Source organism: Diceros bicornis, chromosome 35 (assembly GCF_020826845.1).
Source record: "Diceros bicornis minor isolate mBicDic1 chromosome 35, mDicBic1.mat.cur, whole genome shotgun sequence".
In the NCBI taxonomy this organism is placed as follows: domain Eukaryota; kingdom Metazoa; phylum Chordata; class Mammalia; order Perissodactyla; family Rhinocerotidae; genus Diceros; species Diceros bicornis.
The window spans coordinates 32,792,876-32,806,733 of record NC_080774.1 but is presented as its reverse complement, the minus strand read 5'-3'; the positions used below and the strand labels follow the sequence as shown (position 1 = coordinate 32,806,733).

The 13,858-nt window shown below is 59.8% G+C and overlaps 1 protein-coding gene across 5 annotated transcripts in view; it reads left to right on the top strand.

The window, feature by feature from the left end:
• Window positions 1-13,858, top strand: part of LOC131398543 (splicing regulator ARVCF) — a 48,589-nt gene that overhangs the window by 16,965 nt on the left and 17,766 nt on the right. For 3 of the 5 annotated variants that reach the window (XM_058532186.1, XM_058532183.1, XM_058532185.1), the window contains exon 3: window positions 10,682-10,909. The exons of the other annotated variants lie outside the window; for them this stretch is intronic. In XM_058532186.1, coding sequence (XP_058388169.1) covers window positions 10,700-10,909 — 210 coding nt within the window. In that variant the 5' untranslated portion in view covers window positions 10,682-10,699. The remainder of the gene's footprint in view (window positions 1-10,681; window positions 10,910-13,858) is intronic. 5 annotated transcript variants of the gene reach the window in all.

Below are 13,858 nucleotides of genomic sequence, written 5' to 3'. Positions count from 1 at the left end.
GTTTGCTGGTTGTTTTGGTGAGGATTTTTATGTCAATGTTCATAAGGGGTCTTGATCCATAGTGTTCTTTTTTGGCTTTGGTATCAGGGTAATGTTGGCCTTATAGAATGAGTTAGGAAGTATTCCCTTCTCTTCAGTTTTTGTTAACAGCTTGAGGAAGATTGATGTTAATTCCTCTTTGAATGTTTGGTAGAATTCACCAGTGAAACTGTCTCGTCCTGGCCTTTCTTTATTGAGAGGTTTTTGAGTACTGATTCAATCTCCTTACTAGTTACAGGTCTGCTCACATTTACTCTTCCTTCATAAGTCCATTTTGGTAGATTGTGTGTTTTTAGGAATTCGTCCATTTCATCTAGGTTATCCAATTTGCTGGTGTATAATTGTTCATAGTATTCTCTTATTATCTTTTTATTTTAAAGTATTATACAAGGGGAAAAAAAGGAAACAAATATACAAGGGAAAGGCATACTAAACACAATTGAGTGGCTTTTTTTTTTTTTACATTTTTCAAGCTTATTTTTAAGCAACTGAATTTTAAACTTAAGGTAGCTAAAAGTATTCCTTTGTTTTTCTTCTTTTTTTTTTCAGCGTTATTTAGATATGATTGACATAAAACATTGTAAGATATTTGAAGGGTACATCATGGTGATTTGATACACATATACGTGGTGAAAAGATTCCTACCATCTAGTTAATTATCACATCCGTCACCTCACATATTTGTTTATTTATCTGTGTGTGTGTGTTTGTTTGGGCTGGTCGTTTGGGCTGCTTGGCCTTTGTCTTGTGTTTTGTGGACCCACACCCACTTCCTTGCAGTCGTCAGGCCAAGGCCTGCAGCTTTCTTGAGACAGTATGAACACCCCCCTGCAGCTGGCCCAGGACTTCTGGGACGGCTGGAGCCGGCCTGAGGCAAGCAGAGCATCAGCGCCCTGCTGGAAATAGAGCTGGCCCTCTCGGCAGCCCCGGTTCCCTGAGGGGCCTTGCCTGGACCCTCTGCTTGCGGTGTGGTACCGTGGTTTAAATTCCTGCAGCACAAGCAGGGGTGGCTTGGGTTAGCCAGGCCTCGCGACTCTGCTGTTGTTCCCTTCCTTCTGTTCTTAAAGCAGCGTCAGGGCTCAGGCTGAGCCGTGTGCTGCCTCCCAGGCAGAGAGCGACCACGTGAACGGCAAATGATGACTCTGAAAATCCAGAAACTTCACCATCATGTCTCCTCAAGGGATTTCAGAGCTAGGTTAACCTTTTTAAAGAGCTCGAGTTAAGGAGGTGAGGCATTTTGTTTATTTTAACAAAGCTGTCAGCTATTTCTTACCTTAAAAGAGTGTCAATAGTGTGAGAGATGATGAGTGGGCACAGAGTGCTGCGGCTGGCATCGGCGTGGACAGTGCGGTGGAGAGTGTGACCTGTCCTCAGGGCGGCAGGGACGTCTGCACAGCGGTGGGCCGGGCTGGCGGGCTGCGGAGCGGACACCGCACAGTTAGGAGACGGGGGACCACCTGCCTCAAGAGAGCAGATCGTACAATGCCTGGAAGAGACCTGGCCTCGGTTTCCTCAGCTTGTTTTCTGGACGGAAGGCTCAGATTCGGACCCGGACACTGGCAACCTCACTACAGGCCTTCTCTGTGAGCCCCGGGTCTGCTTGTTCTCCCCAGGGACTTCCTGTTAGGTGAAAGCTTGGCCCAGGATCCATTTTGCATGTCTCCTGCCTTCCCTCTTCTATCAGCTCTGTCCTTTTCTGCTGGTCTGGAAGGACGGCCCTGAGTGGGCTTTCTGATGCCTCGCTGTCTGATGTGCTCCAGCGGCTTGTCTGCTGTTTGCTGCCTCTACCGTCTTCTCCTTGGAATCTCCACAGGATCCCCATCATTTGTGATGCCTCTTTTTCCTTGTGATCTGTTCCAAGTTCATTAGTTCCTGTCTTTAACCTTTTGAGGACACATATCAGCCATTCCCTAATATTTGTGCTAATAAATGCACAAATATTAAAACTAAAACGTAATTCAGTGGAAGGCAGCTCTCCCAGGTCCTCTGAGGGGGCGCTGGAGTGCTGCTGGGGTGAGGGGGGTGGTCTGTACATGCTGGGTGCTTCTGTTTGGGGTCCGTGGCCCTGCCACCCAGGCCTGTCACAGAGACACCTCAGTGTGGATCAGAGGCTGTAGCCACTTGCAGACTGTGATGTCAGGGATAGGCCTGACCTCTTGGTGGGGGACAACCTGGCCTGGTGTTCAGGCCAGGATGGGGTCTGCCCAGGACGCTGACCCTCACCAGGAGCCATGATGGCTGAGGAGTCATAGTCCTACCTTTCCCCAACCAAATGACCTGTCAGGACTTTCCAGCCACCCAACATCCATTTCCAGTGGGGCAAGTGATGCAGGGGTATCTGGTGAGCTCAGCAGCCGCCACACAGTGTGGATGGGCGTGTGCGTGTGTGTGCCTGTGGGTGTATCTCTGGCTCCCTGTGGGCAGGTGTTTGTATGCATGTGTGTGCATGATTGTGTGGGTGGCTGCACACGTGTACCTGCAGGTGGGTTTTAGGAGGTCCCCAGACTGTCAGCATGCCTTCTGCTGGGTCCCCGCCTCCTTGTGGCAGGGGCCGGACACAGACTTTCCCAGCAGGCTCTCGTGGTGTGTATGTGGGGGTGGGGGGAGCCCGATGGGGGGGACACCGCAGGGCCTAAAGTCTGCCCTGGGTGGAGGTGGGATGGAGCCCCCTGTGCGTTCCCACTGGGTCATTTGCATATAAAAGGTGGGACTTTGCTGAAGGTTAGTGGTGTCTGGACCTGTTGCCATGGGCACTCCGGAGCTTCAGGAACAGCAGCTGGCTCCCAGGCAGGGAAGGGGGGTTGGGAGCAGCAAGGCTGGCATCCAGCTCAGCTTCTGGGAGGGAAGGGGTATCCATGGGCACCCCGGGAGGATCCAGAGCTTGCCAGAGACCACGTGGGACCCTGGGCAAGGGCAGACTGGAGGGGACCTGGCTCTTGGATGCAGAGGGCCAGGAGTGGGGCTGGAAGAGTCTGGAACCTCCCTCCTCAGGGCACACCCTGTTCTCTCACACATACCCACCTCTGATCCATCCAGAGCTGGGTGGCCACAGCCATTGCAGCAGCCTCGCCATGGCACCCTGCTGCTGCCCATGGCAGCTGGGTGCTCTTCCTGACACCTGTGCTGCTCGTTGGCCCTGTCCCCCCACTGGGCTGTGGGCATCGCGCAGGCAGGGCCCGGTAGAGTCTCCCTGCTTGGGTCCCCAGTGTTGTTCCCTGATGAGGGAATGAATTACCAATTTCCCCACACATCTCACTCTTCCCAGAGAACTTCGGGGATCCAGCTGAGCCCCAGGCCCATCTCCCCGGTTGGCAAGGCCCCACGCGGGGCTATGTTGGAACCCCCCGCCGGCCCGTGGCCCTGCTGACCCTCCCTCCCAGGGTTGTGGGGAGGATTGACGGGTGTTGCTGATGATGGTCCCAGGATGTGCCTGATGCCTGCGAGTGTCAGCGGCTAGCAGGAATGCCCACAGGAAAGCAGGCGGGAGGGTGAGGTGGGGGCCTTCATGGGGGTGCATGGGGCGCTTGCTGACTCAGAGGGACATTGCTGGGTCAGGGTCGCCCCTCGGCCCCTCCCTGGGACCTGTGTGGATCTGTCTACAAAGGGACAAATCCCTCACGGGCCAGCACTGCCTCATGCTGCAGCCTGGGGGATGTGACCCCCTACCCCAGGGGCTTAGTTAGCAAAGCTGCAGTAGGTCAGGCTGAGGTCACTTGGGGAGGGCCACGCAGGCAGAGTGCCCAGCATGAGGGGGCACTGCCAGGTGCCCAGTAGCAGCAGTCAGGGTATCAGGGACCCGTGGACTAGGGTGGGGAGGGACTCTAGGCTGGGGCCACCTCCAGGGCTGGGGGCCTGCTGGGGTGAGCCTCCTTGCCTGTGGGGCTGGGGCACAGACAGGGCAGCCATGCTGGGTGGGGGGCACTCTGCTCTGGGTCCTGTCACCATACCCTGGACGGACACTGTCCTCAGGGTCCCATCTCCCCAACCTTGGAGCAAGCCGGGCCACTTTGCCCTTTTCCAGGCCTGTCCTGAGATTGTGGCTGCAGCGAGGCTGCCCCGGGCCACTCAGCTGGGCCCGCCACGTCCTGCCGAGGGCAGGCGGATGAAGACAGGGCCCCTACAGCAGGGGAGCCAGGCCAGAGAAGTGAGGGACAGTGAGCTGGGACGTGCACGGCCCCGTAGTGGGCCTGGCGCCAGCCCTCCCGCCATCCAACTCGTCCCCCTGCACCCTCCCCCAAGGACTGTACTGTGTCCGTTCCACTGGGTCTTGAGCTGATTCCCGTCAGGCAGGAGTTCCCGCTGCCAATGGCTTTTTCCACTTCTCCAGGCGGAGCGTGTTCCTTGTCAAAACGATGGGGAAGACAGTGGGAAATCCCCCAATATCCAGCAGAGAGCCGCTGCTCGGGCCGTGGGCTCCTCCCAGGGACCCTTCTGTAGGCAGCTGGGGCAGGGGTGTAGGGGTAGGGATGTGTCCCAGCCCCTAACCATCAGGCTCTCCAGCCCTGGCTTACTTGGCCCTGCAACCCCCGGGGTGAGGGATATAGGCTGGGGGACCCTGTGTTGCCTCCCAGAGGCTTATTGACCACAGGCTTCCAGGGGCTGCACCCCCACTGCCCCTCAAAGGGGCTTTGTACCTCTACAAAGAGGCTCTGTCCCTCCTAGAGAAGCCTGGGTGTTGCCATGGTGACGGGGGGCGGGGTCCACCATGTGTGGGGGAAAGGGCATTCCAGGCAGAGGGCACTGGGGTACACAGGCCGTGGCCCTCGGCCTGGCTAGACAGCTACCCTGTCTGTGTCTCGCTGGGACCATCAGGGCATCTCTCGGATCCTTTGGCCCTTGGTAGGGGCTGGTCTCCCAGGCCCTGGGGCCCGTTGGATCTGTCTGGATTTGGTCCCAGCCTGGCTGTGAGCCCCAGGCTCCTCCTCTGGAATGCCTGGGTCCCTATGCCCACCCCAGAGTGCGGTGGGATGGGGCTAGGCCCTCATAACTGCCCACCATGCTTCTCCTCTCTCCCTGAGATGGAGTGTAGGTTGAGCGGGACTGGGGGTTGGGGCGTTGGGGGAACCACACAGGGCACCTTGCAGGCCCGGTGCTTGGTGGGGGAGGCGATGGAGGCAGCGGGCCAGCCTGCCCCACAGAGTGGAATACCTTGGGGCTCGACACCTCCCTGACCCTCTCAGGCTCCCCTCTCGTGGTCAAGGGTGGAGTGGGTGGGCTACCCATGCAGGCAGAGAGGGCACTGTGACTGCCAGTCCCCAGCCATCCCTGCCTGGAGCTCCATGACTCCCTAACCATAGGGCCTTGAGCCCTTGGGGTGCCCCCGGGTTGGCTGCCACAGGGACTGCGGAGGGGGTGGGTCCTTGCTGCCTGTACCCCACCCTCAGAGCCTGCAGGGCACCGCCGTTGGGCTGTGGCTGTTGCTAGAATCTGGGTCAGGCACAGGAGGGGCAGTGAGGGGGCTGCTCTGAACACCAGCCTGGAGGCCTGCTGTCCATCCCCATCCCATGAGTCCTCACGGAGAGGTGGGTCCCACAGAACCCAGGAGACTTGGAGGGTGCCACAGTTGGCTCAGGTAGCGTGTCTCTCTGACCTGCCCCAGCAGGAATCTCAGGCCGAGACCCTCCGGGGGGCCCTGGCACTGGCTCCCTATGGCTTGAGTTGCTCACCAAGTGGGGCAGCAGCTGGAATGCTCACCTGCCCCCGCCTGCCCACCCGCCAGGGTGAGGCTTGCTTCTGCCATGTCTGGCCTGCAGTCACCTGGCCACTCCTCAGACTCAGCTCTGGGCCCAGGCTTTCAGCTCGCCAGACCCCAGGCTCCCCAGGCCCCCAGAAATGTCCCTGCCTTGACCTGACCCTAAGCCTCCTACATCAGCCCCCCCACAGCCCCCCGGTCCTCCTGGGCCGCCCGCCCAATGGCCCCTGCCCTGGGGCTGACCAGCGCTGCCCTTGGCCCAGGGCGCTCCATTTGCACAGGGCAAGAACCCCTTGGGAAGAACACTCCCGGACTGTTCTCACCCCCAGTCATCCTCCATATGATCTTCGGATCATATGTGCTGCTGGACGTCCACGTGGACAGCCTAGGGGCAGAAGGAGGTCACTGGGGGGCTGTCTCTGTCTGTCCCCCGCCCTCCATGGTATCTGGCCCAGTGCGGCGGGGGCCCTTCTCTGCTGGGGAAATCTGATTTTCAAGCTGAATCCAGTTACGGCTCTCCCAGCTCCCTGAAAATCCCGCTGCAGCTACATCCCTGCAGCGGCTGATGGCACCGCCCAGGCCCCTGGGGAGCTGAGTTCACCAGCCTCCTCGCTCACTTGCCTTCTGGGGCGTCTGCTTTCCTTTCTGACTTACTTTCTGATTGTGGCAGGAGCTCCTGCTCCTCCTCGAACGCTGGCACGTGCAGACCTCTAGGGCCGGGGCCCGGAGCAGCCCGTGGGCTAGCCCTACGCCCCAAGCGCCACTGCCACCTGAGTCACATTTCTTGCCGTCTTTTTTCTGTGTGCACACACGATCATTTCCACGCTCACTGCTTTGCACCTTGTCTCTGTGGCCACGTTACTTGTTTATGGCCTTGACCCAGTGTGAGTTGGGGTTTTGGGTTTTCCTATTGATTTGTAAGAGCACCTGATAGCTGAGGGTACCACTTTACTGCTTGATGTTACGAACGCTTGCTCCCAGCATGTCCATTGCCTTTTGTTGTCTTTATGTCTTTTTCTCTTGCTTTCTATTCCAGAGAATTACAAATGCACAAAAGCGGGGAGACTAGTGTGACGTGTCCCCACGTGCCCCTCGCCGGCTTCCGCCGTGATGAAGTCGCGGTTCAGAAGTAAAGTCATTGCCCAGCTTTTGTCTGAAACGCTCGCTGCCTGTGTTGCTCTAAATGGTGTCACTTAAAAAAAAAAAAAAACGTAATAGCCATATGTGGTGCTTTGTTTTGGCTGTGCAGAGATGTTTCATTCTCACAGAGTCGAGCTGGCCCCTCTTTCCTTGGCAGTTTCTTCCACGCTTTAAGGTTGACAACAGCCTTCTCCTGCCCAGGCACCCCAGACCCCGCACTGACTGTGAGTGACCCTCTGGTCCTGGCTGGCTGGCAGGACGGACGTGGAGTCCGCCCCATGTGAACCCCACACCCCGGGCCTCCTGCTCCAGCCCTGTCCCTGGCCTCGGCACAGTGCCTGTCCTTGTGGGCTCGGCCAGAAGCTATCCCCATGTCTGACCACAGTAGGGGCGACAGGGTAAAGATAGGCCCCATGGGCAGTGCCTGGGGGAGACACTTTCCCCTCCCAGGCCAAGAGTGGGCTTTGGCACCACCAGCCTGGGTTCTGCTCCTGGTGGCACCATTTCCTCCCCGTCTAGGTGGGTGGGGGGCAGAGATGTGGAAGGAGGCTCAGCCAGTGGCCAATCCTCTCCCTCCCCTCATGGGGGGCAGGGGCAGTGGGCAGTGTGCCCTCAGATGGCCATTGAGGGTTCAGGACTGGAGCCCAGGCCCCCCCTGTGGGCCTGACCCTTAAGAATTTCCTCCAATTCCTCAGCCCGGATTGGACTCAGGCCCCGTAATTTGATTTTTTGGAGCTGGCTCTGGCTGGACTCCTGAGGAGGAATGTCTGGGTCAGCAGGAAGGCATCAAATGTGGGTTTAGGTTTCAGGGGAAGGATCAGCACCTCCCCTAGTTACTCTGATGGTGCCTTCGTTTTCCTGATGGAGCCAGTACTGGCAGGGTTGTGCCCACAGCTCCAGGGCTGAGGTTCCCTCCTCCCAATAGTGTTTCAGAACCCCGTTCTTGCCCACCTGCCCACCAGTTCATCCCCCCCAACTGTCCGTTGGCTCATCCCTCCAGCCAGCCTCCCATTCTTCCACCCACCTGTGTACCCATTCACCTGCCCATCCAACAATCCACCCACCCATCCATCTACCCCCATCTTCTCTTACAACTACCTGCTCCCCCTCCTATCCATGCATCTGTTCACTCGTTCATCCATTTCCCCTTCCGTCCAGCCGCCTACCCTTCCATCCCTCCATCCACCCACCAATCCATCCACCTGGGGTCATTCCTGGGGTGCCCAGGCCTGGACAGGCTTTCCCCAGGTCGACCACCTCCACTCCTGCCCTAGGACAGGCAGGGCTGTCTCTGGACGGCATGTTCATCCACCTCTTCTTGCTAAATCAACTCCATGGGCGGCTGGGCAGATGAGCATATGTGGGGAGATGCCACCTCCACCAAGGACTTGCAAAGCCGGTGGTTGGGGTCTGGGTGGGGGTTGTAAGGGATCTGCCTGGCAGGCAGTGCGCGGCCCTTCCCAGGTGGATGGAGGCTGTGATGGCATCGGCCAGAGAGGAGATTGAGGGTCAGCCAAGGTCCTGCAGCATGGCACTTCGCTGCCCGCCCCCAGACCCTCCAGGGCCACAGCAGAAGCGAATCTGGTGTTCACCCCTACCCAGGATTGGGGACCCATCCCAAGGCCCAGCTGGGGAAAATGTCTTTGAAGTCTTGTGGCTGATCTTAAAAATTCATGTACATTTTGCCTTCCATGTCATCACATATTTATTGTTTTAACATAAAAATAGCATTTTGAGTTGCCATCAGGAAAGCTGCTCTCTGGGGTGCTGGCCTAGGTCACCTGCACGGGCACATGCTCCTGTGCGTGGGCCGTGCACCTCAGACCCAGGAAGGCCACCATGTCGGGGGAGTGGGCCCAGGTCTTCCCTGCTTCCTGGATGCCCCCGGCCGGTGGCTGCCCTAAAGGCCACTGAGGTAACAAAGCTGCAGCCTGAGGGCTCGGCACCTCCACGCGCAGGCAGACAGAGGGGTGCACCCTCAGCCTGGGACAGAGGGCATGGGCACCAGACCCGGGGTTTCTGCTTTCTTGTGGGCAGCTGTGGGGTACTCTCTCCTGGGGCTGGCTAGTGTTTGGGGGTGTCTCCTGGGAGACACACAGTTATTTAGCTCCAGCTGAGAGAACTGGGCAATGAGAAAGTCAGTGTGGGGTTTGGCCACCTTCTCGCTGTAGCCTCAGGGTTCTGGCCCCCCCCCCCCGCCAACCCCTAGACGGAGTGAGTGGACCCCCTGTGCAGGGGTGCTCCTTGGACCCCTGGAGGGGCCAGGGCAGGGCAGCTGGAGGCTGGGGCTGCGTGCTCACGGCCGTGGATGCACTGTGCTGTTTGTCCCTTATTCCCTGCTGGCTCCCCTCCACCCCCAGCAGCCACCACCTCTCCTTCTTCCAGCTGTGCTGGTCTCACTGCCCATCCACACGGTCACGCCGACAGTTTTGTGTGAGAGGGGCTGGGAGTGGAGCACAGCCTCTGGCACTTACGCTGGCTGCTTGCTCTCGCTGGGCTTCGGTTTCCCAAGCTGTCACAGTGGGCTGGGCTCTGCAGTGTCCTTTCACCTCGAGGTGCACCCATGCCCCCCAACTGTGTCCCTGGCCTAGCCGGCACCGGTATGGCCAGGCCCAGCACTGACCCTTCCTCTCTAGGGCTCTGTCTTTGCAGGCGGCTCCGCCCAGGCCAGTGAGCAGCAGAGCTGGCCCTGCAGGGGTGCTGCCTGCTGTGCTGTGTCTCAGGCCCAGGCCCTACGTCGTCGGTGCAGGGAGGGGGCCAGCAGAGTCAGCCTCAGTCGGCTGGCATATGTTGGGCCAGGAGGAGGCCCTGAGCAGCACTGGGCAGTGTGGCTGCATGGCGTGCACCCTGTGCGCTGCTGTGTGCCTGGGTCTGAGCTCCACATACTTCTCCTGCTTCTTTTTGCCCATGAAAAACGAACACGCTGGGCAGCCGGGAAGCAGTGTTCAGGAAAGTGCTGCCTTGTCATTGCAGCTGCCAAGCCTTTGCCACTCCCACTTGCTCCCCTGGGGCCTGCAGGGGCAGCACTGGGCCAGGGCCCAGGCAGGCCTGACCCTCCTAGGCCTTGGACACCTAGGCCCCTTCCCTCAGTTTCCATCTGGATCGGGCGTCAGGCACACAAGCCACTTCCAGGCACAGAATCTCAACCAGGCTGTACTCGGTTTTCACTCTGCCATATGCGTAGACACCACCCTCATTCCCAGGCAGTGTGGCTGTGAATGGAGGCCAGACTGCTGGTCTGCAGGCCAGTGTCACCCCTGCAGCTGCCTAGGTGTCCAGGGCACCTGATGGCTGTGGAGCAGCTTCTCACTCTCTGCCCACAGGCACACCAGCTCTGCCACACCAGCTGTGTGGCTATTGATGGGTCCCTCACCCTCCTGGGCCCCAGCGTTCACCTCAGTGAGATGGGCCTGGGCTAGCCCCATGAGACTGTGGTGAGCGGGCATGTGCTACGGGCAGCAGAGGGCCTGGGGGGTCTGAGAGCTGGTCACATTAGCTCTTCCTGCCCTTCCCTTCCCAGCGGGCTCTGGGACGCCCACGGTCCGTGGTTCTGCTGGGCCTGGCAGGAAGCAGAGGAGCCTGGATCAGAGCCCCACACCCCGCAGGGAGGGAGCCGGCTGCTTCCGGCTGGCCTTGGATCAATGGCTTTTAATTTAGAATTTAATCAGTGCAGCTTCTCTCCGGAGAGCTGGATGCTCCGGTCTGGGAGTGAGTCACGTGATCTGTGAGTGAGGTGGGCAGGGGGCCCGTGCTGGCCTTTCCAGGCCTCTGCCCTGGCCCCACCCTGACCTTGCTCTGCTTTGCCTGCAGCCAGCGGGCATCCTGGTCATGGAAGACTGCAACACACGCTCGGCTGCCAGCATCCTGGCCTCGGTGAAGGAGCAGGAGGCCCGCTTTGAGCGGCTGACTCGGGCGCTGGAGCAGGAGCGACGCCATGTTGCCCTGCAGCTGGAGCGTGCCCAGCAGCCTGATGTGGGCAGTGGTGGCGTGAGCAGTGGGCAGTCCCCGTCGATGGCCTGGCAACAGCTGGTCCTGCAGGTAACAGCCCGGTGATTCAGGAAGGGTGAAAACAGCCAAGTGGCGAAACAGTCAAGGGGCCCTGGTGGACCACAAGCCAGCGTGCAATGGCTTATTGCAAGACCTCCTGGGGCCTCTGGGGAGGGGAGAAAAATGGGATCCTAAGGGGGCTAGAAGTCTCACTTGGATGTGCAGAGCACCACGTGATGAATGGGCAGGACACAGCCCACCCACCCCTCAGAACACCACCCTCCACTCAAGTGAGCCCTCAGGGCCCAGGCAGCTGGGCAGGGTCTGTTCCAGGCAGCTCCACAGCCAGCCTGGTGACACTGAGGGTTTTGCCAGCCCTCGAGTCTCCCTGCCATGGTGTTTTCCTTCGTTGCGTGCATCAGTGAGTCAGCCCCAGGGGAAGGCCCGAGCAAGGCCCCAGACCCTGCCTGCAGCTCAAAGGGTGACCTGGCAGCCTCAGTTTCCCCACTGGCCGTTGCGCTCAGACTGGGCTCAGGCCCCTGCTCAGCCCCGGGAGGTGTGGAGCCCTGTCTGCTCTGTGGCCAGGCCCTGGTGCGTACTCTGGAGTCAGACAGCCTGGCCTCCCCACCCCTTCCCCCTGCTGTGCCCAGTACCTAACCTGCAGACGGGCCGGACAAGCACCTGGCTCACAGGCTGGGGGCAGGAGGAGGAAACGCAGGAGGCCTGGACTTTGCTGTGATCACTGCGGTTCCTGTTATTGACTGAGGCACAGGGCCGGGGACAGGCAGGGCGGAGCTGTCCCAGGAGCTGTGGGAAGCAGTGGACCCCTGGGTGGAAGCTCACCCCACAGGCCTCCCACTGTTGCCCCTCCTCACCACTAGGAGGTGGCCTGGGAGGCTGCAGCCTGCTGAGTCCCCTGGGCTCCTCATAGAGTGACCCTAGAGGGCCCTGCTACCCGGCTCCTCAGTGTACCCAGCTCAGCTCCCCGAGCAGGGGCAGCATCGTTGCCCTCCTAAACCTGGCAGCCAGACCTCCTCCCAACATGTTCCCCAGCACGTGCACACCTCCCTTCTCTGGTCCACTGCGCCCCAGCTCCAGGGAACCAGACAGGCTGTGGACGCGGGCCCAGCACACACATGCTGGCGGCTTGGGGCAGCCTGGGCCCCTGTGGCTGGAGACAAAGGGAGCAAGGTGCTGGTCTCAGCTGACACTGGTCCAGGGGACTAGCCTCGCCTAGCTGGGACATGTGGGGCTCAGAAGCAGTGGCCCATGTCAGGCTGGGGGACCTGGCAAGTGACCACCCCAAGCCTCGGTGTCCTCATCTACCAGTGGCTGATCCACACATGCAGCCCAGCATGGTATACAGTTGGAGCCAAAGCCATGTCTCCAGAGGGCCTAGACCCTCTGGCAGCCTCCACCATTGGGGAGCTGTCTTTCTAAGCCCTCTGGTGTTGAGGTGGGCTACACAGCCAGTCCACAGGAGGCTGGGACTGAGGTGGGGTCGGTCTAGGTGTGAGGCCCACCCCTGCTGTCCCCTGGACCCCAGGCACTCCAAAGGATGAGGCCTGTACCCGCAAACCTGGAGGGGAGCAAAACAGCCTGCTGGGCCACATGGGGACAGTGTCAGTCAGTGACCCCAAGGCTGCCCCTGAGGAAACGGCTCCAGCCTCCAGCCCAGAGGGCATCACTGAGGGTTGATGTCCCCAAAGGAAGATGTTCCCATAGGCTGGAGAAGTCCTCGCCTCCTGAGGGGTAAGGACTGAGGACCTCAGGCCACCACTCTACCCCGCCCGCTGTCCCTCCCCACCCAAGGCCCTCGCAGCCTGCCCTAGGTTTTCTGTCTCTTGGGAGGAGATGGTTTTCTCAGGCTGAGATCTGAGAGAGCGTGTGTTCCCGGGGCTGTGACTGGACTGGCAGGGCTGATGGGGACGCTGGGTGAGGGGGGGCCACATCCAGCTGGCCAGGCCTGGCAGCGTCACTGCCCAGCCTGCTTCCCAGATTCATGTCAGCAGAAGGAGCCTAGTGACTTGCCTGCTGAGCCACAGGGCTGCCTGGAGCTGGTCCTCAGGAGGGAGCCGGGGTCTGCAAAATCCAGGGGCCAGGGGCAAGGCAGGGAGCTGGACCAGGGGGTTGAGAGGCCAGGGGTTACTGCTGCTCTGTCCCCCAGGCTGCTCTAGTCCTGGCTGCCTGCCTTTCCTCCTCCAGCAGGAAGAGTCCCCTCCTCTAGACTCCTGGCTGGAGCAGGGCTGGCCCTCACCCAGGATTTGGGGGGTGGACACTTTTAGGGACCTGCCAGCCTCAGATTAGGCCAAGATGGGTATGTGACTGGGGCGCTAGCAGCTGGGGAAATTGGGGAGAAGACAAACAGCTCAAATGTAAGCATCCAGGCCAGGTTCCCTCAGGGCAGCAGTCCAGTCCTCCTGCTCCTGCCCCAGGTGGCTCCATGGGTAGAAGATGCAGGGGGCAGTGGTCAGAGCAACTTATCCCTGTGCAAGTAGGGAAACTGAGGCTCAGAGGGACATACAGTGGACACCCAGAGTGCTTGAGCATGCTGACTGTATGGCCTGTGTACATGGCATGTTGTGGAAGCAGAGAGTGGCCCCAGAGATGGCTTGGTTTCTGAGTGGGATCTGGGAAGAAACAGGTGGGAGGCAGGAGGCCCAGGCCCGGGCCCTCTCTTCCCCCACCCATTGAACCTCCCTGGGCTGGCCCCCTCTGTTCAGAGGGGGGCTTCCTTGTTTATGATGTGAGAGCTGTTGGCTTGCCTCTGTGGGGTAACGACCCAAGAGGTGGCCCCAGCCACAGCCCAGCCCTTCCCCTGTGTCTGCGTTCACCCCAACAGAGCCAGACTCTCTTCACGGGGGCTGCTGGGGTAGTGCTCCTGACAGGGGAACCCCTGACTAACCAGCTACACTGACGCCCCAGCCACCACTTCCCGGTAGATCACAGGCATGGAGGAGAGGATCTGAGGCCAGCTCTGCCCATGACCTTTCACCCAGG